This window comes from Schistocerca cancellata, chromosome 5 (assembly GCF_023864275.1).
Source record: "Schistocerca cancellata isolate TAMUIC-IGC-003103 chromosome 5, iqSchCanc2.1, whole genome shotgun sequence".
NCBI classification, from domain to species: domain Eukaryota; kingdom Metazoa; phylum Arthropoda; class Insecta; order Orthoptera; family Acrididae; genus Schistocerca; species Schistocerca cancellata.
Window position 1 is genome coordinate 213623151 of NC_064630.1, and position 25569 is coordinate 213648719.

At 37.1% G+C, this 25569-nt stretch overlaps 1 protein-coding gene across 4 annotated transcripts in view; it reads left to right on the forward strand.

Annotated features, from left to right (window-relative positions):
- The first annotated feature begins 7128 nt into the window (after window positions 1–7128).
- Window positions 7129–25569, forward strand: part of LOC126188981 (uncharacterized) — a 104530-nt gene continuing 86089 nt past the window's right edge. Inside the window, exons 1-3 of one of the 4 annotated variants that reach the window (XM_049930772.1) lie at window positions 7129–7262; window positions 20880–20941; window positions 25097–25126. In XM_049930772.1, the coding sequence (XP_049786729.1) occupies window positions 20891–20941; window positions 25097–25126 (81 nt within the window). In that variant the 5' untranslated portion in view covers window positions 7129–7262; window positions 20880–20890. Of the gene's footprint in view, window positions 7263–7366; window positions 7518–9299; window positions 9374–18835; window positions 19433–20879; window positions 20942–25096; window positions 25127–25569 lie in introns of those variants that run through there. The other 3 variants (XM_049930770.1, XM_049930773.1, XM_049930771.1) reach the window with 3 other exon arrangements.

Below are 25569 nucleotides of genomic sequence, written 5' to 3' on the forward strand. Positions count from 1 at the left end.
GACCTTGAGAGAGTGGGACTGCTGGAAGGATGGCAGAAAGAAGCTGAAACAGGCTGAAGTGGAGGCAATCTCTCAAAGCAGCGCGCAGTCCATTGGGCCTGATAGTGTAAAGTAAGTAACTAATTTTCCTTTCTGTAGCTGAGTAGTTTTCTCCTGCTTTATTAGATGCCTGGAGGCATGGGCTATTGGGTGTTCCTTCCTATCCACCTCTTGGGTCAGGACACAGCTGAGGGCATTGTTGCTCAAATCACAGGACAAGATAAACTGTTTTTGATAGAATAGAAAAATGAGAACAGGACTCAGGTCAGTAAACCCTTTAACTGTTGAAAAGCTTCTTGACAGTTTGGAGTCTTAACTGAATTTTACACCTTCTTACAGCAAAATTGTAGAGGGAGACCAAGAGATGAATACACTAAGCAGATTCAGAAGGATGTAGGCGGCAGTACATACTGGGAGATGAAGCAGGTTGCACAGGATAGAGGAGCATGGAGAGCTGCATCAAACCAGTCTCAGGACTGAAGACCACAAGAACAACAACAACAACAACAACAAATGTATAAGAGGTCTTGCTACCTCTGCAAAGAAATTTATGATCCCAAGACATGACTGAACTACTTTTACAGTGCTAGTCATTGGTATATATATTACCACTTACACAAGCCAAGGGTTGGTGCATACTCCATCCTGGCCAATAATTAAATAGCGGAGCACCTACAATATGAGGCGACATTTTTCTAAGCTGAGAGTCAATCACGCCACACGCAACCATTCAAACACTTCACATTCCCCTGGATGTGCTTGGATTGTACTATTATGTCACCTAGATACACTAGTCACTGCTTCAGTTTCAGACCACATAGAACTCCATCTAACAAGCACTGGAAAGCTGCCAGCACATTTTTCAGACTGAAAGGCAGGTGGATTAGGTGGTGGTGGGTGTTGTCCCAGGTGGGATGGGTAGAAGGAGAGAGTGGCGGGAGACAGAGAGAGGGCTTGGGGCTGAGTAGCTAGTGGCTCAGTAGCGGGGCAGCCAGTTTGCCTGTCTTGAATGGGGGTGGAAGGGGTGGCAGGAGCGCAGGCTAGACTTGCGATGCACAGGTGTCGGAGAAAGTAGGGAATGGTGTACGCTAAAGGCGACATCAGGACATTCATTTGGGAGGGAGTTACAGGATGGAGGAAGGGGAAACCAGTGGGTGGAGGATGTAGGGACAGTGGGTTACTGGACACTGATGCCAGGATGATTACAGGAATGAAGGATGTGTTGCAGTGATAACTCCTATCTGCGTAGTTCAGAGAAGCTGGCGGTGGAGTGCATATTATTTGAGATTTTCTTTCCTGAGGTGCTTCTCCACGATTTTCTTCTTCTTCACTTTCAGTGACAACTTAATTACTTGTTCCATAAATCTCATCATAAAGGAGTATCTTCAAGAATGTGGAAAAAGTCAAGTTATACATGAGTAAGCAGCAGCAGCAGCAGCAGCAGCAGCCACTACAGGCAACTTCTGTAAAGCATGCTAACAACAAATTATGACTATTATAAATCTGCTCATACTGAAGATCATGGCAATTACTTCTAGGTTACTTTATAAACATATTTGTGGTGAAAAAATGTATCTCCATTGTTATTCAATCTTTACAATGAGCAAATTGTGAAGGAAACCTAGGGGGAAATTGGGAAGTGAATTAAAGTTCAGAGAGAAGATATAAAGAAATTGAGGTTTAATGGTGACATTGTAATTCTATCAGGGATGGCAAAGAACTTGGAAGATTAACTGATCTGAATGGACAGGGTCTTGAAAAGAAGTTAGAAAGGGAACATCAACAGAAGTAAATCAAGTTTGATGAAATGTAATCCAATTATATCAGGGAAAGTTGAGAGAATCAGATTAGGAAATGAGACACTAAAAGTAGAAGATGGGTTTTGCTGTTTGTTAAAGTGACCTTTCGTTTTTTGTTGATAAGATACAACTCCATCGATTCAATGGAACTACCTTCAACAGCATATTATTTCAGTTTCCCTAGTAGGAGTTTGTGATCTACTTAACCAAAGGCCTTGGTAAGGTCACAGAAAATGGCAACAGAGTAATTTTTCTTATTAGTTCTATGGGAACTGAATTAATTAGATCATATATTGTTTTCTGTTGAAAAACCTTCATGAAAGTAAAACTGGGCTTTGTTAAAAGTTTATTGTCAGACAAGGCAGTTCAATGACTATTGTAAGTTACATTCTCAAAAATCCTGACAACATGAGAAGGAAGAAGATGGGTTTGTAATTAGACACTTTTGCAAATTAATGTTACTACCACATACAACAGTCTTTCAGAACTCAACTCATTAAAAGATTGCAAAGGTAACTAAAGAGGGGTGGAGACAAAAGATTTTAGTACTTTGGCTGAAGTACCATCATAGCCAGATGAGCTACTACTGTTCAGTGATTTAATGATTTTTGTACTCTTCAACAACTGATATAGTAAATCTGTTGTTTGGTGGTGGAGTACACAATATCTGATTAAGTAAGTCTAATGGATCTGATTTTGATAGTTAGTTCTGTGTCCTTGTATTTTCAGCTACTATTAGAAAGAAGTCCTTGGTTTTAGTGCCCGATCATTTTGATTTAACATTACGTCTTGCTACTACTGTCAGCAGGAAGTTTTATATAATTTTCCTTACCAAGTTTGTTTGTTTGTTTTGTGTCTGATAATGCTCCAAATTGTATTTTCTTTATTCTCAGAATTTCTTTATCTTTTTTGTGCACAATACTTGGTACTACTTTTTGAAGACACAGTGAAAAATTTTGCAATACAATTTGTAGAGTATTTTTAAGTACTGTTTAGAGATAATCCTCCATGATCTCAGATGTTGGCAACTCTTTCTCTTGGCCTCCACTGTAGTTGCCATTGACCATTAAAAAAGGACAATTGGACTCATAATGGTGTAAGAATATTTTTAAGAAAGAATTAAATTTCCTATCTTTTATATGTCCTTGGTAAAACTGTTCCCCCTCCATCCCTCTCCCATCCCCCTTTTTCTTTCCAACTGTCACTACAGATATTCAGTAACTTTGTCTCTCAGCAATATTTACCCCAAAAAGTGATAATCTTGCAACTTACAAGGATAGGACAGACAGTTTCATAATGAATGCTTCTGGAATCTACTCATGCAAGTAAATTCTTATCAGAAACATTCAGAGGTAAGTAAAATTGATGAAGTTTTAAATGTTTCGATGTAAACTTTCTCTTAGGCCAAGAGAAAGAGTTGCTAACATTGTAATTTCCTTAGATGCTTGGCCATTTCTGCCATTAGGCAAGACTAGGTGGCCACATAGGGCAGCAAAATATTAGGGTACAAAAATAAATAAATAAATAAATAAAATAAAAAACTAAAAAAAATTGAACAAAATAGTGAAAACATTGAGCAAATGAGGAGAACAAATCAAAAAGAGGAACAATTATAACACCAAGTTGTTTTCAAAAGTGTACAAAACAGTTACGTAATAAGTCTTCATTTACTTTGAAGAAAATAAACACATTGCCCCTACCTAACTCAAAACTAAAGCAGCCACTACTGAGTACAAAATGGAAACAAATATGACATCGATTCATCTATGTCGAGAGTTGGAGTGGGGTAATGTGCCTGCTCGCGATCATGTTGTGACTTGATACTATACTTCCCTCAGTCCCTCTTTCTGTTTTTGTCTCTGCAGATCATTTGTCATACAACAGTTGAATTAAGGAGTCTCCAGAAAAGGAGGACACCTGGTCACATTAGTTTAATGAGTAAAAGTATTGAGGTTTGCATAGTTGTGCCATTGTATGTCGTGGAAAATGGGGGGGATATTGGGGAGACCGATGTTAGTAAAAAAGAGGGGATGTCATTTTTCAATTCTCGCCTAAGGCGGCAAAACACCTAGCAACTGTGTTTAGAAGGAATAAAACTAATACGTGTAAATCACATTTCTCCATGAACAGATTTTTTAAATTTTTTTACTCTCCCCCCCTCTCCTCCTCCCCCGTAACATTAAAAATCACTTGGTGGCACATATCAGTCTTAAGCTTTTTAAAATAATCAGTGGAAAATCTGGGATGAAATAAAGATACACATATTAAAGTAGACTGCTACTCATTGCTTGGGGAAGACACTGAACAGCAGACAAGCACTTATATAATAATAGAGTTTTCTGTTATATATTATATTACTGAGTAATATGTGGTGTAAACTCAAGAACATCCTGCAGAAGCCTGTTCAGGGAACTACGGATACTAACTACTGCTTCCCAATATATTTATTCCTTAATGAAATTTGTCATTAAAAATGCATCACTTTTTCAAACCAACAGCTCAATTCATGGAATCAATACTAGAAATAAGAATAATCTTCACAAGGATTTAAAGTCACGTAGTCTTGTACAAAAAGGTGTGCATTATTCAGGAACACACATTTTCAATAACTTGCCAGCAGCCATAAAAAGCTAAAGAACCAATGAAATTCAGTTTAAGAGAAGCCTAAAGGATTTATTGGTGGCCACCTTCTAATCCATTGATGAATCTCTCAGTAGAACCAAAAATTTCAGTGCAGTAATGTGTTCATTGTAAATAAGTATTATAGTAGTTGTATTACATGTTTATTACCTTATATATAAATAAAAAACTTTTTTATTTTAAATTCAGTGCATTAGTACTTGTAAAATGACTCTTTCATATAGTGTTCATTAAAAAATGACGATCATTCCACTTGGGACCTGTGGAATGGTACATTAGCTTATTTGTTTTAGTTGTAAATATTTGTCATGTATTGTTGTTTTTCTTACATGTTCTACATCCTGGAGGATTTCCTCACTACGGATCAGTTGGAATGAAACAAATATAATCTAATCTAATCTACATTGATGGGCGTTATCCTTTCAACACATCCTTTGCTCACATAACCTTCCTGTTCTCAGTCTCTGCTAATCAGTGTCGCCACATGCTCTACTCAACAGTTTCCCTTGCCTCTATCGTGTCACCCCTTCGTAATCCATGCCTCCACATCATCTTCATTGTGCACTGCATCTCACTGGCTATGGTACCCATGCATCACATGCCTAGTCCATACACCTGCCACCCCTCTCTCCCACATTACCAGCCAGGAAACTAGGTTTTTGCTGCCTCCCTCTGTGCCTCTAGTTTCCCAGTCCCAACCCCTCTTTCTGCTCTCAACTCTCTCATCCTCTACCCACCGTACCCGACACAACTCCCATCCCCACCCTAGTCCATCACTCAAAATGAATCACGGCACTGTGTGTCAAGTATATGGATATGAAAGATGAGGAATAGTTCATGGTGTCTGTTGTGAGCTTTACGTAGTATACTAAATACGTGATGACCCACATTAGCTGACTGCTAAGAGTTGTTTGAGGAATTTTAGGGTGTTAGTTGATTGGACAGGATGGTTTTAAGTGGTGTGGCAGAAGTCTTGAAAGTGGAAACTGAGGGTGGTTATGACCTCTCAGTTTTATTTAGCGGGATTGCTGTTTTATATCTTGATTGTTTCCAAATTCCCACAGTGGTCGCTGAGGCACAACTGACGTAGGCAATCAGATAGTCTGTAGAGAGGCTCACTGATCAAGTGTTAGGGTGATGTTGATTTTAAATTTCCGTATGTGTTTAGTTTTCTTCATGAGGCAGAGTCTTTGGTCCGTTGTGCTTCCACCTGATTACAGTTTCCCAGATTAAGAATTAAGACACTGTAGTATTCAAACAGTCGATTTCCAGTGGGATTTTGTAACTAGGAATTCAAGACTGGAGCAAAGCGTATGATGCTTTTGGCTGGTTAGTATGGCCTGAAGACATATAAAATTTTTTCTCGTGCGGTGCCCCGCTATTACTCACTGAACGCAGTTGCACAGATTTTATCCTTTCATTTGTTTGTCCTTGTGTGCGTTGCCATTTGCAAGCGTCCTTGATTTCGCTGTTTGGCGCTTAGGTGCGCTGAATTGGGTTGAAGCCGAAGTCGCTTCGTGAGTGGGTGTTGTAGACTGAATAGCTTTTGGCGGGAAAGTAGTTACGTCGCGGGCGTCGTACCACTTGAATTCAACAGTTATAATTGCCCTGTGGACACGAGAAAAGACGAAACGAGGTGTTGGCAGTATTTTCCGAAGAATGTAGCCAATGTTAGTTGTAGAGCCTAGTATTTGCTTAAAACTTCGAAATACAGCAAAATGTACAACCAAAACTATTCGTAACTCAAAATTACACAGTGAGCAGAATTTTGAAAACTACTACATAACTGTAGATATAGTTGTTCAGGTCTTTAATGACGCAAATAGGTGACGCAACTCGGACAAAAAATCTAGATGTGTTGTTTTAGCATACGACATATTATTTGTAAAAAGAGCTTTGAACAAGATTTTATGTTTCACATTTCAGATGAAAGAAAGCGACAGCAAGAACTGAATCTAGTAGCTCTACTACTGTACCTATACGGTTGACGTTTAGTAGAATATGTTACTTCACCATTTTTTCATAAAACGTAAGAATAATAAGACAGAACAAAAACTGTTTATGTGCTTCTTAGTAAGCCATTTTTTGAGAGTAGCCAGGACTGTGGTTGCAAATAATGGTCCTGACGGACCTTGTGATTTATTACATTGCAAGGAAGCTCTGTCGCACTAGCAACATTTATTCAGAAGAAATGTATATATTTCTTATCCACGTAGATTGTCTCTTTTAGAAAACGAGGAACTTACTCGTCGCACTCCAAGTTCAGATTACAGTGCATATTAACCTGCAAAACTATTTCTTAACTTCGACTGGAATGTCTCGTGAAAGAATTTCTGCACTCGAGTATAAATATATTTAAAACAATATTCAGCAAAAGCCAATTGTTCTTCTGCATTCTCCAATTCCAATGTGGATTGGGAGGTGACGCAGCTCCACGTAGGGTTATCCCACACGGGTACTCAGAGAGCGCAGCAGTATCCACTTTAACTTGAGAAAAATCCACACGAAAAAGTTTTTGTATTTATATCTCTGTAATTAATTAAATTTATTTCAATGCGTGTTTTAGCCTCAAAGTGGAAAGTTAATAGGGTTGCAGTTACGCAGCTGTAGCGTCCATTATGTCACGACCATTTGGCGTACTAGCAACCATGGCTACGACAGGCTCAGACTTGCCCGGCGGTCCGTCGCTTGAGCATAGCGCCGATTGGCTTCTGCAGAAGTGGTAGAGTAGTGCTACTGTTGTGACGGGAAGGGCATATTCTTACGCGTAGCATCAGAAATTAGGTAAGCTGATGTAATACATTTGTGTTGTGAATGTGCTATGAGTAATACTGTTCCCGCACAGTGTTTGCCGCCGCATCTGTTTGTTAATAAGACAACACGTACATGAATTAAAAAAAATCATTTGCTTAACATACACATATACCTCTTCTGGGAATAAATGTAGTGATGAGGTTTGCGTCTACGAAATTCAGAAGTTGGAAGCCTCATCTTGTCATTTTATGTTACTTGTTTCGATGGAGAGAACTTTTGTAAACGGTACGTAGATTTTGTAAAATTATGATCAACATGGTTTTTCACTATATACGAATTAATCTTTTGCCTCATTGCTTGGATTTGGACATGCATGCATTGCTAATCAAGATTCTTGTAACTATATTGCTGTACGAATGTACAGTTAATTTGCATTGAAGAATTTGGGACTCTGATATTAAAGATGCCAACACCTTTTTTCGCAATGTTTGAAGGTGCTCTCTTTTACTGTTCCGTGAAGTTTGTATTGCTCTATGCTCATTATATCAGTTTTAAGTCCTGTGTAGCTGTTTTTCTCGAAACCGAACGAGTTGGCGGAATGACACTAGATTCACGTGTGGAATAAGCGCGGTGCAGATTCCCCGTTCAATCGTTTAGACTTTGTAGTTTTCTAATTCAATTATGGCGAATGCTAGGATGATTCCATTTCCTTCACATCTTTGCCCAATTGTAGCTGGTACTTCTTCATGAAAACGCTTAGCGTACACAAAACCTAATCTTGTTTAGGCTACACAGTTTCCTTTCTTTCCGCGAATCATCTATCAGGTGGTTTCCGGGTGAAGCCGTTTCCCTTCTGAATTAACCGCAGATAATCTCTATCAGGCTAGACAATTGTTATTTTTGTGTCTCTTTCTGTAAATGCAGTGTGCTATGTGTATTAACAGGCAGAACTTTGTCCGCCGCTCATGGTCTCGCGGTAGCGTTCTCGCTACCCGAGCACGGGGTCCCGGGTTCGATTCCCGGCGGGGTCAGGGATTTTCACCTGCCTCGAGATAACTGGGTGTTTGTGTTGTCCTCATCATTTCATCATCATCCAGGAAAGTGGCGAAATTGGACTGAGCAAAAGATTGGGTAATTGTAAGGGCGCTGATAACCACGCAGTTGAGCGCCCTACAAACCAAACATCATTATCAGGCAGAACCTTAAAAAAATTGTGTCATTTGTTAGTTCATTACAAGTCCGTGGAAGGACTTTTTTTTTCTACATTCTTCCATTGTTGTTGATAGTCTGTGTTGTTTTGCCTCATCACGGAAAAACTGAGAATGCACGCATGCACGATTCTGTTTGATTTTAAATGGTTTGTTTATTTCTTTTTCGATAGAGAAAGAACTATTGAATCAAAAGATGTCGATCCCGTAGTACAATTTGCACAGTTTCCCCAAAAGTTGACTATCATTATCATTTTGATAATTAGAGCCCGGATTTTCATCACTACCAAATCGAAAAACCTGCATGCATTCAGGCAGTGTCATATTTAAATATCCACAGTGATGTACCAGAACAATTTTTAAATAAGCGGTATCAAAATTCATTTCTATAATTATTTCTATTTCATTCTACAATAGCACATAACAAACAATTTTATTAGACAAAAATTTTTGTACATAAAAAAGACCTTTCTACATCACAAGACATGAAAGGTGCATATTTAACTGAAGAAATGTTGGAAAAAATCAGATGAAGTCTTTTTATATTTTCGCTAAAAAATATTTTTGCCAACTTAATAAGCTCAAAATCAGGATTTCTTCAGATAATTATATTCATCTTATTTTTTGCTGCAATCATGGCTGCAACACCCACCACTAGAAATAAGGATGATTGCAAAGATTTTTCACCTCTTCAATAATTGCCATATTCCATGTGGTTCCTACGCTGTTATTGCCGGAGACAAATGCGTAAAATTTGATTTGATACAAATGTGATTTTTTTTCAGTCTGTTTTCCTAAATGCCACTTCCGCAATCTACATTAGTGGCTCAGAAAGTGTCTACAACCCAAAGCCGGAAGAAAGAGCTAGTGAGCAGTAACTTGAGGCTTTTCCGTAGAACGAAGCAAACAGATGATAACGTCTATAATACTACGGTAATTTGCCGATTTAACTTCATCAAAATTATTACAGTAGAAGATGGCAGCACTTGTCCAGGTACACTGTCTGGCTAAAATAAGTTGTGCTGGGAAAACTAAATCTGGCAGTATATCTCTGAATTTGGCAGCATGGACATTTCCTTTATAGAATACCTTAGGAAAAAAGATACATGGCAACTAATCGTAACAGAGTTATCAAATCTGTGTACTTTGTGCGTTCATTTAGGCCTACCTTGTTTGTGGAGGATATCAGCGTCCCTATTTCAGCTACACGATGTAGAGCAGGAGTTAATATGTAACGTGCCTCAGGCAACGATAAATTATTTTCTGTCCCAGCCTTCATCCTATACGGGATAGCATCGCCTAACAACAATAGGAATTTAGTAATTCTGTTGGCACGAAGTACTGTATATTGATCCGAGCATTGCTTTATTGAGTGCGCTATGAAGTTTACAGACTGTAACAAAATTATTCATGCACTTTTGGCGATTACATAAAAACAACCTCAGTAAAAGGTGCTCTCATGGAAGATATTGCAATATATAGACTGATGCCATAAAATGATATAATATGCGTTGTAAATGTCTAAAATGAAATCTTCGAAATATGCATTTATTCCCCAAATGGCAAACACGCATTTGCATGGAAATCCGGGCTCATGTGATAATATTTCGCTTTGCAAGGAGGAAAAGTGGTTATGCCCCTGATGTGGCTGATTAGAAGTAATCATGACATTAAGCAACTATCTTGCACAACCGTTGAGGCAATAACTGGTTTTTAAATCATATATGAGTATAGGGACTTACTTGGCAGTTCACTCAAGTAGAACAAATTGCTTATAACTTTTTCTGTCTGTAGTACTTTGCACCAATTGTCGGGTAAGGCGAGAGCGGATCAATGCGATATGTGCTGTTTCCAAATTGTATTATAGAAGTTTGAATAATATTCGAAAAATCGAGAACACCACTATAGTAGTGCACAAAGGGAGGGCTGAAGGTAGCACCAGACACACAAAAAACAGTGATTAACGGTGGGTGGTTTCACTCACAAAAACCTTAATTTATATGAATTGATTAAATGGATCGAATATAGTATCACATTTCAAGGTTTCGTTGTGTTGGGCCTACAGTAGACGAGACGAAGACTAAATTCAAGAACCTCCTCGCAATGTTGTAAACTTATAGTTTGGTGAGCCGTGAGGGCTTGGTCCACGGATTTCTTTTCGAACACAGTGTGTTATTTCTTTTGCCTTATTGTTTGCTATGGCTATTAGAGTAACTGCAGCGACGTCTTTATTGTAGCCATCTCGTGATCACATTAGTCTCATACATTCACTTACATATAAAAAAAATAAATGATTAAAGAGACTGGAAGCTCATGCATGTGAACTTTTCTGGTGCGCATATCATTCCTCTTATTTCTGAACGTTGTGATATTTGTGTATTGGAAAGAGACTACACAACTGGGTTTTTAGGTGCAAATTTGTGCATTTATATTGTGTATACTGGTTCAAGAATACTGCTTCAAATTGAGATTGCTGCACCAGGAAGGATAGCAAATAACGAAATTTTTGCTTATTGTGCGTATACAATATAGTAGGAAATAAGCATTATTAAATTTTTGGTCAGTAAGAGGGTGTGAAAGGTGCAAAAATTTGCAGCACAAAACTGCCCCTATGGCACCAACAATACGACAAAGAGAATGCGATCAATGAGAACTTTCTTTCTCCTCGCAGCTTCTACAGACAAATGGTCAGCTGTCTGTCGGTGTTGCTCAAAAATAGATGTTGTCCACCGTCTTGGTGCAAACAAGCCTGTTTCCCTCCTGAAGTAAGCGATGTTGCTGTGCGGACACTGCACGGTCGAGCAAACGTCTGTCCACTCTTGAGCTAATCGCGTGGGAGCATCGAGAGCCTTCATGCCATTAAGTATGGTCCTCCAGAACCCGGTGATTCCATATTCACATGGTTTCCCGACTAACGCGACCAGCAGTATCACGGAACGGTAGATCGCAGTCTCGATAACTTAGATGACGTTACTCTTGCCAATTTTGTGAGATTGTGCTGAAAAGCTAATCACTTGCTTATCCAGGCATGATGTTGCAATTTTGATGGCTAGCATTACCACAAAGTTATATAAGACGTGCTTAATCACATTTTTTCATGTTTAGGGAGTTAAAATTATTCTGAAAAGTGATTCATCACCTGTGCTATAATTCTTGTTTCTAAATTACGACCACATTTATCTTCTACACTGTTCTCTAAAGACCTCTGCCGTACCTTGAAATTAGCATCTGGAAAGGTATGCAACGAACAAAACGTGCTTGTCATATCACATGTAAAAAATTACTCTGTGAAGTAACTCGCGAAATCTTAACTTTGTCAAGATTTCTCGTATCTTAAAAGGAATGGCTGACAAATTTGTCTATATTTCTATCAGTTGTGCGTTAGGGGTATTGGTTAAATGCTGAGAGTATACCCACAAGCGTGTGGCTCTACACTAGCGCTAGAAGCGGCAGCGGCATACCGTTACTGACAGTCAGCTGTCGCATACGCTACTGCCGGAGCTACCAACATTCACCCCCTTACCACACAGCTACTAGTAACAATAAGAAGTTGATGTTTGCCTCTAGGACTTCCACTCGCAATGCTCATGAGCGCAAGGCACTTTCCTCTTCCATGACCCCTGCCCCTGCGACAGCTGACATATCATTGGTGCGACAACAGCTTTTAATTTCCTGTACGAACTCGAAGTATCCTCTGCACCGGTAAGATTCTTACGGTAGAAAGAATAGGGTATAATATCACGACAACGGCGACGAGGTTGTTAAGGCAGTGCTAGGATGTGCTAGAAAACATGAAATTTCCGTTTAATCCTTTCCGTCGCGGCATTCGCCTTCGTAAATTTGCAGAAGCCACGGAAATATCAGTTCCGAATGGCCATACCGTGATTTGAAACACGTTCCTTCTGAATGCGTGTAGTGTCTAAAACCACTGTGCAACGTAGCTCGGTAAAACTCAGCGGAGGCCAGTGGGTCCATTCTGTATGAATTTTTTCTTCTCTTGGTTGGATTTTGTTTTTTGAAAGCAACTAAGAAAGCACTTTTAGTCGCGATTGAATTCGTAGAAATTAGTCACGCATAATTATTATCACAGAGCCAAAGTGACTGTCCTTCATTTCGCAATCGTTAAATTTACAATTTGTACAGAAACCAGATAGCAGTTTCGGAAGGGAAGCAGTGGTTGGGAAGGGAGTGAGACAGGGTTGTAGCCTATCCCCGATGTTATTTAATCTGTATATTGAGCAAGCAGTAAAGGAAACAAAAGAAAAATTCGGAGTACGTATTAAAAACCATGTCGAAGAAATAAGAACTTGGAGGCTCACCGATGACTTCGTAATTCTGTCAGAGACAGCAAAGAACTTGGAAGAGCAGTTGAACGCAATGGACAGTGTCTTGAAAGGAGGATATAAGATGAACATCAACAAAAGCAGAACGAGGATAATGGAATGTAGTCGAGTTAATTCGGTTGATGCTGAGGGAATTAGATTAGGAAATGAGACACTTATAGTAGTAAAGGAGTTTTGCTATTTGGGGAGCAAAATAATTAATGATGGTCGAAGTAGAGAGGATATAAAATGTATACTGGCAATAGCAAGGAAAGCGTTTCTGAAGAAGAGAAATTCGTTAACGTCGAGTATGGATTTAAGTGTCAGGAAGCCGTTTCTGAAAGTATTTGTATGGAATGTAGCCATGTATGGAAGTGAAACATGGACGATAAATATTTTGGACAAGAATAGAATAGAAGCTTTCGAAATGTGGTGTTACAGAAGAATGCTGAAGATTAGATGGGTAGATCACATAACTAATGAGGAGGTACTGAATAGAATTGGGGAGAAGAGGGGTTTGTGGCACAACTTGACAAGAAGAAGGGACCGGTTGGTAGGACATGTGAGGCATCAAGGGATCACCAATTTAGTATTGGAGGGCAGCGTGGAGGGTAAAAATCGTAGAGGGAGACCACGAGATCAATACACCAAGCAGATTCAGAAGGATGTAGGTTGCAGTAGGTACTGGAAGATAAAGCAGCTTGCACAGGATAGAGTAGCATGGAGAGCTGCATCAAACCTGTCTCAGGTCAACAATAACAACATGAAAGTGACTGTAGCTGTAAATAACAAATCGTCGACACGAACATCCCGATTTTCATTTCGTACTCACATGTGAGCTTGGATACGGTAGTGCCTCACTCGTTAAGTTCTTTATGAGGACTTGACACTGAACTTCATTTCAGCAACCGCCTCCTGTTTTTCCAAGAAGCCTAAAAGTCTTTTTTTTTTTTTATTATGTCTTCGACCTTCTCAAATACCGGTGCTGAAGTGGTGTTTAAGTTGAAAGATGTTGTCACTAATTCCGTCGCATAAAATTAGCGTGGCACAAAATGCAAAGCTGTAGAAAAATTCTCCAGTTGAAATTATATGGTTTTCCGATACCGTGCTGAATGTGATACAAATGGGTAAGATTGCTCCAAACTGAAGAAATGCTTTTGCAATGATGAAGAAATGCTTTTGAAATGATGATTTACATCATTCCACAAGCACCCCATTTTTAGTTTACTGTACTGAATGTATGAGAACTGTTCAGTCTGACTATACCAGCCCACTCCCGCGGAGTCTAATATAAATAAGACCATATTTCAAGTCAAGTAATCGAGAAAACCTTTTACTTGCTTTTGCGATCATAGATAATCTGCAATAAATTTCAAGGTATTGTATGACCATTATTTACGATACTGAGACTGTTAAGGGCGGAGGGAAAGTAGGCATAAGACACTCAGCTTTATTCTAAAGCAAATATTTTAGAGGCGAAAAATCACTAAAACCAATTATTTCCTATAAAACCAAAATGTGTCGCAGAACCTCTTAGTGAATACCAAATAACAACCAAAAAATTCGCTCCTGCGAACTGCTTCAAAAATTTCTGACGTCAGAGAACGGCAGCTTTTAATGACAATGCGCGTTAACTGGTTGTCTAGTACCTATTTATCCGTAATTGTATGAAAAACTTAAGAGAAATTTGCACTTACTACTTGGCCAGGGGCTTAACCAAAGTGACAATGGCTACACTCCATTCGTATTGTGTACATTGGGAAACAATTCTCGTAAAAATCTGTACTGATGTTATGTGTGTTCAGTTCTAACATAAGATGTCTACTCCTCGATATTTATTGTTGTTATTTAGAACAAATATTCACCACAGCTTAAGGAAACCAACAAACTGCTTATGAAACCAAAGCATTTTTTTGGAACTGAAATGTAAGCTGTAGATTATTCTTTCAAGACGTGGATGATGGTAGATCAAAACTTGTCCGAAAGTCATAACCGCAAATTGACACGCCGCATGGAGTTTTCGGGATAACCGAGCACTTGAAAAGGTGTTAGAAGAGAACGTCTAATGTCTCAACTGTGGCAACAGCGTAGGAAGTGCGTACAGGATCCCACGCGAAGCCATTGAACTTTATGACCTTGACTTAAATACAGTGGGTTTCCCCGCTATAGTGAGTCATGTCACTAGTTCCGTGCAAGACGACGCTGAAATTTTAGGTCGTAAACTTCAGTGCCAATGTGATGGGAAATCACGCCACACTGGATTAGGAAATCCCACGCCGCAAGGCGGGGTTTGCTGTTGCATCATCCATAGATCCTAGTTACTGCGCGTATCAAAATGTTCTATACGAAATAATTTTCCGTATTCTAGCTTAGACTTGGGTAGTTGGTATCGTTTAAGTCTTCCGTTTTCAAAGTCATTCAGCTAATATTTCATGACGTATTTAACGATAGTCAGAACGATTCTGTTTGTACCCGTAAATAGTTTATAACGTCGACATATTTGAAGTAATTTAACTGGGTAAACACTAATATCGCACTGTCACTGACTGCTAATTTACTTGATACATTTCAGTAAATCAGAGTTGTACCATGCAAAAAGTCACCTTCCCTATACGCTGCTTGGACGTTTTGTGTCCCATAGACGTACTACAGTTGCGAACTTAGTGAAGAGAAAGAAGATGCTTGGCTTGCAGTAGGTGTGAACTACGGAGGGTGTATTATAATCAGTGGCCTAAACGCATACTGTTGGAAATACACGCTGCTAGAAATGAAAAGGTCTAGTAAACATATGCTCCAGAACGCATACCTGAATAGTTATGGCCACTTCTACATCTTAAATACTGTGAAATAAATCTCTATTACTGCAAACTCTTTGCTTTCCATATTTTGAGAGGTATTAGCGACCACCAAAACAGGAAAAAAATCCAATAAGCATGGGTCCTAGAATGCATACCTTAAGATCGATGCGCTCTTGTTCAGTAGAGGGGAAGGGTTTCACACAGCTCTTAAGGTATGGATATTAGAGCCCACATTTTTTAGATATTTTATTCTTGCATTGGTCCATACTACATCTTCCCAAAATATAGAAAACAAAAGGCTTGCAGTGGAAGAGGTTTGTTTTACACTATCAAAGATGAAGTGCCCATTGCTCTTCAGGTATGCATTTTAGATCCCAAATTTGCTATACCTTTCTTCTAGTAGTATCATGTGTTTGCAGTTGTATACATTTATGCCATTAATTGCATAATCAGAACAACTAAAAAAAAATAACAGTGCTGAGACAGATTTGCTCAGATAATCTTCTAATATAACGCACAGCTTTCTATCTTGCGAGATCAGAATGTAAGCCAGCCCGGGATTGATTGTATCTGGGTGGTGAATGTCAGTGGCTGGTGCACCGGCCACCCTGAGGGTTGTTTTTAGGTGGTTTCCCATGCTCATTTAGGTAAATGCTGAACTGGTCCCAAATTTCTGCCTCATAAAATATGACATGCAAAGTTCCCCCCCCCCCCCCCCCCCCACCCCGACACACACACACACACACACACACACACACACACAGAACAAAGTTTACTCAATTCACAGACAGATGGCAGGCACAACTTCTCACTTCACATGTTACATCAAGTGGCAACAGTAAGGGCATTTGTCTGTAAAGTTTAATAAAATGTGTTTACCAGATCTTGAGTACAGCGGTCCTCATACCAGAGGGAGTTAATGCTGAGAAGAAGAAGTTACAAATGCATATGTTACTATATTTTCTGAACTAATAGAACTTGGTCAAAAATTCCTGCTTGGGGCTAGCCAGCTACATACAATACTGAAGTAAAGATATGTCTCCTCACCTCCCAGTTCTCTAACACAATGAATAGTTCTTTTGCCTTTCGATCACACATTTTATTGATTTAAACAATTATTGGAAGTTTAAATGACAAAATTTTATTGTAAGTAGATATGGAAATACTTTTTATTATATTTCGATTTTATGTAATGTTGATAGGCTGGAATTGGGAAAGTAGTAGGATTTAGTATGTTAAGGCATTGTTTCTATGAAAATACTTACTAATCAGATCATAGAAAACCCAGATAATATCTTCTGCATGAAAATGAGACTCTTGGCACTTTGGGTCGTAACTGTTAATACAGTTTTGTATTGAAATGAATATTACTGGATAATAGGAAAAACGTAATAGTTCTGTTTTTATATGCCCCAAGCTTTCCTTATAAATCAGCCAAAGCTTTAATGAATTAATTAATAAATGTCCACAACACAAATATTCGAATGGAGTGGCACTGTGAAAAATCAAGCACTGTTACGGTACCACCTTTCAGCTTCTGTATCATTGGAAAGGTGTATTATATAGCAACAAACCTTAGGCATAGTGAAAAACAACAAGAACCACCAAAACTCAAACAGGTGCTAAGGCACAATGAACTCCCCATCAGTTTTTGTGCCAAAATTGCAAATGAATGGGCTTCACTTCAAACTAAATTTGAAGCAGACACCTAGGTCAGAGATCTGTTAGAAACAACTGGAAAAGACAACAAGAAAGTCAGCATAATTGACACATAGAATTAATTTTCCCATTCATCTCTATCTGTAGCAAAAAGTGGAGAATGTTGTGTTGAGACAATATATGATTATCGTGGAAGAAAACTAAATGAAAATGGAAATACTTATGAATTGAGTCTGGGAAACCAAAATACTTAATACTTTATATCCTGAGAGGCAGGCAGAACTAAATTTTCTGTGGAGACTGGAATATTAAAACTGAGTTCATTATTTTACTAAAAGAGGTTAATGAATGTACAATGGGTAGGACATTGTTGTAGGAAGAAAAGAGCATTATTTGTCAGGAGAAAAGGACAGGCTCATTTTGTTGCAGAAAACTTCATCACATCTGTTTGAAGAGATGAGAGAGTTAGAATCATTTTAAGACACAGGCTGCAAATTCAGAAGTAGATTATTGAGCATGACAGAGCTACTATATATGGTGATGCAAAATAGTAATAAAAAAAAGAACTTTCCCTAGATACAACAACAAAATTTTTTGTTGAGAAGATTGGCAAAACATTTATGTTCATAACAATGTTGACAGCATATTTTTCAGAACATCTGTACTACTTTAATGTAGCATTTCCTACATAATTAAAAATGTTGAAGCTAATGACATAAGCAATGGCTAACTAAAAACATAAAAATTTCCAGTGGGAGCAACAGACTTATGCAGCATTGTTGTAAAAAATATAAATTTACCTAAGGGATTTGCAGAGTATTCTATAAAGCCTGCTAAACAATCTGTGTTAGGGTACTCAAATAGGCAAAATTATGTGGAATGATAACTTGATAAGACACTCATCAAACAAAATGAGATCAATGTTGAGAGTAGCTCAGTACCAGAAAGAAAGAATATGTGATTTAAACTAGAGAGCTCAAAAGGCACAGACTCAAATTCGCTTGTGAAAAAATTAAACGAATTTCATGTTGTGGAGCACAGAAATCATTTGTCCTTTATGTTTAGGCTTTATTAAAGCAAATCTAAATTTCAGGTAGTGCCTAGCCATTATCAATGCACTATTTCGTAGTCTCAATACGTGTCCTAATATGTTCTAGACTGACATATTAGGACATGTATTTGAAATAGTGCATCAGTAATGGCTAGGCACTATCTGCAATCTAGATTTGCTTTAATAAAGCCTGAAAGGTAAGCACAACTGATTGCTAAGTCGTATCACAGTCGTTGAGTGCATTCCACATTCCTAATGGAAAGTAACTTGATGAATTCAATGAATTCTTCACTTCACTAATTGAAGATCTCATTCAGGTAAACATATAGGACCAGTCATCTGTGTTACCAGTAAGATGGTGATCTTGGATGCCTCTATGAATAAGAAAGATTGGCAAAGCATTTATATTCATAACAATGTTGACAGCATACTTTTCAGGACATCTTTCTGTACCACTTTAATGTAGCATTTCCTACATAAGTAAAAACATTATACCCTAACAGTAAGCAATGTCTAACTAAAAACATAAAAATTTCTAGTGAAAGAAACATTTCTGCAACATTGTTGTAAAAAAATGTAAATTTACCCAAGGAATTTGCGGATTATTCTAAAGCCTACAAAAGAATCTATGTTAGACAGGCTAAAATTACATAGATTAACAATTTGATAAGAAACTCATCAAAGAAAATGAGATCGATATTAAGAGTTATAAAGAAAGAAACCTGTAGCTCGATACCAAATAGAAAGAATGTACCACTTACACTAGAGAGCTCAAAAGCAACAGACTCAAATTCAATTGTAAAAAACTTCAATGAATTCTTCATATTGCTAGCTGAAGATCTCATTCAAGTAAACATATAGGACCAGACCCTGTTTCTCCAGTAAACTGGTGATCTCAGATGCCTCTATGAAAAAATGGTTGTGCGGCATTGATGGGTGGGCGACCTCTTCTGGGGTTGTTTGTCTGCCTGATGCAACTCTGTCTATTTGGAATCATTTTAACAGCTTGCACAATTTTGTGATGAAGATGAGACAAGATGATTAGGACAACACAAACACCTAGTCCCCAAGCAAAGAAAATCTCAAAAGCCAGCTGGCAATCATACGCAGGACTCAGTGATCAAGAAGCAGCAAAAATGAGCTGTGGACAGGATGCCTCTGTGTATGTTCATAAAACAAATTTCCATGAAATCATAAGTAAAATTGAATCATTAAGTTATAAATGTGTAGTGGCCATGATGAAGTACCTGACTTCATGTTAAATACTTGGGCTTATTACATAAAAATGCCATTTGCAAAAATGTTCAGCTTTTCTGTAGAAACAGGTGTTTTTCTAATGTTCTGTAAATAGCAAAAGTTTTACCACTGCTAAAAAGGTTTTTCTGATACAATACAAACTATTGACCTGTGTCACGATAAAGTCTCATTTCAAAAATTATCGAAAAACATTTTTATCAAAGACTCATCAATTTCATAAATAAATATTCACCTCTCATCATACAGCGTCATGGGTGTGGAAAGACCAAATCTATACAGACAACAATTTTTGAATTCTTGTAACATGCTATAAAATCCTTTGATCAACATAATTATCTGCAGGTATTTTCCTAGATCTTTCAAAAGCCTTTGATGTCCTGAACCATAAAACCCTGCTTGAAAAATAAGAAAGACAAAGTGTAAGAAGCACACACAGTACTTGTAGTGTTAATAGCTGAAAATTGCAAGCAGAAGGTATCAACAAACCCATTATAAAAACTGAAAAAAACTTGTGTGTGCCAGCTTTCATTTATTTCCACCATCTAAGTAAGTTCGAGTGAGATTAAAAAAGATCCTCTAGAAAATTTTTTCGTGTGTGGATTAAGAGGACTTAAAATGGGATATGCATGTAAATAACTTATCAAAGAAGCTCTCCTCACCCTTATTCTATGGTCTAAGAATACTGATGCCTACAACAAGAAAAAAACCGTACTAGAAGCATACTGTGCACAGTTCCACTCATTGCTCCATTATATGATAATTTTCTGGGGACATTCAACTCATAGCATAAATACTTTTAGAATGAAAATTATTTATGTCCCTAAAATGATGAAATTTTTGCAAATTTGTAAATCGGATATATACCAGAAATATTCCAGAACAACCTCCTATTAAAGGGCTAATTAATATTAGTATCATACTTCACAATAACATACCATAGGAAACAGAAATTGCTGTGTATTCAATAAAATGAAACTAGAGGCATTTATAATAAAGCTCTGTTTTTATTCTATAAAATTATTTTTGAATATTTGAAAATGAATATTACTTAAACAATTGTGAGAATGGGGGCCTAATTTTATTTTTAACCACTATATTGCTGATTTTTTTTTAAGTATTACTGTGTCCTTATTCTGACCTGTCCTTAAAGATGATAAACTTACAGAGACGTCTAATAAAACTGGACCAATAAAAAATCAGTCAATCAATCAATCAAAGACGTATGTAGGCCTGCAAAACAAAACACATTTTACTTTGTTTGAAAGGAAATAGGTAGCAATTTAACAATTAAATTTTATGATTTTATTGTGTGCCCCCTAGACACAAAACCAAGTTCATTATTTTTGTTGCAGTTGACAAGAACATGGAATCTGCCAAAATCTTAACACTGCTTCTGGTCTCTGCGACACTATCAGTAAGTAGACGTATCACTTTTAAATACCACCAAAACGTTACATCTCCCAGAATAATGAACTGCTTTAATACTATAAAAGAACTGTAACAGTGTCCCAAGCATTACTTAATTAAGCAATAAAAACACTTGTCTGTTATTGTATGTAGTATACGATAGTGAACTGGTGTCATTCCAGGTTTGTGTATTCTGTGAGTTCTGCATGATACTCTGATCAACACTACTCAACTTTCACTTTCATTTGTTTATTTTTGAAGCTCATTTTGCTAATTAAGTAGCTCATTATATATATAGTATGGTGTCAGAGTTGTGAAGTTTTGTTTTGCAAGTAATGCACTTTTCTGTACTGAGTACTAATTCTAAAAGTTTTTTATTTATGTGTCCACTTCAGTAGTATCTTGCAGTTTTTTATTTTCTTCATTAAATTTTAATTTGTAGTTAGTTTACAAATGAAATCCATCCCACATCCTATCTATAAAAACAGGAAGTTGTCTTTGCAGTGGCACGTAGATTCTTCAAACTATAACTGGTGAAATAACTCATTCATAACACAGCTATGCGGGATGAGTATTAGTTGAAATTTTGATTGGACTGTTCACTGTCCATTTTTCCGACTATGTTGTCATACTTACTTTTATAATACTGTTGTGTATACGTGGTTCTTCTTCCTTTTATGATTAATAGCTCAAACAATACTGACATACTAATGTATGTTGTGCATTTCACTGATATAATGCGTTTAACTCCAAATAAAATCCAAGCAATCAAATTTTTCTCAGAGATACTTTTCTTAGCCCCCTTTTTTGCGCAACACTTGCTGTTATTCTTCCCCCCACCCCATACCCCTCCCTCCCACTCCTTCAGATGTTTTGCAGCAGATGTTTTTGGTTGGTTGGTTGGTTTGTGGGGGTTGAAGGGACCAGACTACAAAGGCCATCAGTCCCGCAGATGTTTTTAAACACATGATTTGGAAAAAAGATGTAGGTCTTTGATGTTGGCTTCATACCCTTCATGCTACTTCCCTACAAGATGTGTACCCCATGATATTAATGATTTTAACTCTAGCAAATGGTTATAGTATACTAGCATTGTGCTTAAAATTTCTACGATCTGTTATGTACTTATTTTGTTAGGTCCTTTTCAGATTTGTGGGGAGCAACGGTAGCACAAATGTGCTACAACAAAAATATTAAGAGATGAGAAATCATATTGAGGAAAAAACAATAATAACTCTAAGAAATAAAATTTTGTTTTGTGAAGACCAGTACTCTACTGCATGCCCCTAGAACTGATTTAGGTGCCAAACCATGGAGAAAGTCTTTCAAACATACATTAGTAGATGGCACATAGTCTTTGAGCCAAGCTGTGCTTCTTTCTTCAAGGAGCTCTACTGGTTAAAAATATAATGCTGTATTTCTGTACTTGTATTATCACAAATAAAATGTTGTGCCTCGATGTTAATGGCACTTGGAGCAAAAACTTACTCCTACTATTCTGTTGAGAAGTGAAATTTTTGAGACTATATGTACAAAATACAAGTGGATTCTTACAAAGAAGAAAACAACAACTAACTGCTGTTAATAATGCTACTTATCTACACAAATAGTGCTGTTACCTCCTTTGAATTGACAGGTTCATTGTCAGATGGCTCTTAGTGTTTTTATTACATTTCAAGACCAGTAATGGTGCTATTTGAGTAAATAAATAGCATTATTAACAGTGCTGGTTGCTGTTTTCTTCTTTGCAAGAGTTAACTTGTAAAACTTTCTCATTGGCACTTAAAACCAGTCAGCTTCCTGGTATGGCACTTTGAATGTTTTTAATAAAGCATTTATTTTATAAATTTTCTCATTATTTTTTGATGTGGTGGGCCGTTTTGTACAAACAGAGATACACTGCATTTTCATGTTCCTGAAACAAATGTTCAAACTGGTACTTAAACATCTTACATTTCCATTATTCATATGTAGTTATAGAGACTGTTTGTTGTACTGTGAATACTAGATTCTAGTCCGTCTAACAATCTGCCTGGTGATTTTACACACATCGTATTTCAATATGTGCATTCAATTTTGCCTTCTAAGTTCTAAATTCTCTTCTGCCTCCTATTTAATAATAAGTGTACTAATTTTGAGCCGGCTGGAGTGGCCGCGTGGTTCTAGGCGCTACAGTCTGGAGCCGAGCGACCGCTCCGGTCGCAGGTTCGAATCCTGCCTCGGGCATGGATGTGTGTGATGTCCTTAGGTTAGTTAGGTTTAATTAGTTCTAAGTTCTAGGCGACTGATGAGCTCAGAAATTAAGTTGCATAGTGCTCAGAGCCATTTGAACTAATTTTGAACTTAGTTAATTGAACTAACTGAAGTGCGATATAATATCAGTACGCAAAGGTTAATGGCTTCCTTTTTGATACAAACCAGTGAAGAATCCATGGGTCAATCTCTCCTGTATTCATATTTCAGTGCTTTCATATTTCAATGCTTATTGGAATCCTAAAATGAACAGCTTCAGCAAAAGGTGGTGAGTAGGAATTAGTAACTTACATCTGTACATTGAAAAAAATAAAAAAATAGGAACCTTACACATGTTCAGCATGTAGCCATGTTTACAAATTAATTTGCGATGTGATTTTAAAATGACTCATTCCACATCTATGATTTATTGTGCATAGAACCCGAAACTAAGTAACACTTTCCTTCTTTTAATAGTAGATTATTTTAAATTTCCCTGGACATAAATAGCCAACATAATGTTAACTGAAAATGGGTTGTAAAATATTTTCAAGTTGTTTCTATTGAGATAGTTAGCATTTGTCTCAAAACATTAGCTAATTTGAATGTGTCTCTTTTGTTTCAACCTTTCTGTACATGTTTAATAATTATAAATCATTGCCTATGCTCTCATTTTCTTACTGTATGCACTAATCACATTTAATATAGATTCTACACACTGATTTTGTTGGTGGTCTTCTTCTTGGATAAGCCACACTATCTTTCAAAATAACTGAAACCTGTGACAAGCCTTCCATGCACTTTAGATTATATTATCTCATCCTATCATTAGTCATAGATATTGCCTTTCTGTGCTGTGAGTCACCTACATGTGAAATTATCAGTGAAAATTGTCCATGATTTTGTGATCTGAGTTGGCAAATATACCTTCATGTCTTAGATAGATAGATAGATAGATAGAGAGAGAGAGAGAGAGAGAGAGAGAGAGAGAGAGAGAGAGAGTCCAGACATTAAAAACTATGGAAAAATACTTTGTCTGTTTTAGTTTGATGTGATACTGAATCAAATGTTTTAGGGTATATTAAAGATGTTGTAGAATCTGCATCAGTACACCACATAGTAACTATATTCAGCCTGATGTTCTCGTGCAAAGTGCCTTGCAAAATTCTAAAATACATAATTATTAATATCATAGGTTTATAACTTTGATCTTACTTTTTGGGGTCTTTACAGGCTTTTAATTTTCAACAATTGCCAGTCAGAAATTAGTGTAGAATCTAGCAGAGATGCCAGCTGTTTCAAGGGTCTAGTCTTTTTTAGTGTATTGATGTTTATATTAGTTTGTATTCTTTTTTTTTTTTACAGCTTCACAAGGAATATCTTTCATTTTGTATGTTATGTTTCAACTAAATGTTATTTTGTGACATGTTGCTTACTGTTATCAAAATGACCAATGGATAAATAAATAAATAAATAAGTAAATAAATAAATATATGCAGTCCTGCACTGTATTTGGAGCTCACTACCTTTTCTTTGTAGTTAATATGGTTTTATAATGTCGGAACTGCATCATATTTAAATATTTTCTATGTTCAGTTTCTCCTAGAGGGTGACTAGTTTTGTTCTAGATGAGCCTGTAAAATTTCTCTACATTTGCCTTAGCTAAAGTATTCAGATACAAAGTACATTCTATTGATTTTTAAACTACTTTGCTGTTGATCTGAAGATGCAGAGCTCAAGTCTTTGCTGTAGCATAAAAACAACTGAACAAAATCGTATTTGATCCTAGTAATGTAAACACAATTCATCTGTATTCTTTGGTAAACATGTAGATCAGCATTGATGTATTTTGAGCAAGGATCAGTGGATGAATCATATCTGTAAACCACACGTTTGGTATGAAATACAGTGATTATTTCTTCTGTTTCAGGAAGTGGGAGGAAAAAATCTTATTATTGAGGTGAGTAATCCTAGTGCATCTATCAGATTATTATATAAGTATGGATTCCTAGCATTAGTTTTTACACAGATTGTAATACATAGCGTGCTGGGTCTTATCAGCTCACGTGGAACTTATCCAACACAATATATGATAAATCACAGTAGTTTTGCAAACTTTATTTTTTTCTGAACTCTGTTGTATTTGGATAAGCATAAAATCATTTTTTGTGGAAATTGTGAGTCTTCTAAAATTTTAATAAGATAAATGCTTTAAGGTGTAGATCCAAGCAAATATCTCTCACAAGAAAGCTGTTTACTTTGAATCAGCAGCAACAAATAACAATCTGTGTCAGGCACCTCTTCTATCAAACCTACTACAATAATCTCATCTCATCAATGCAGTACAACTACTAATAACAACCTAGACCATTAGTTGCATCCCAAAGTTCGTCACCTGAGTGC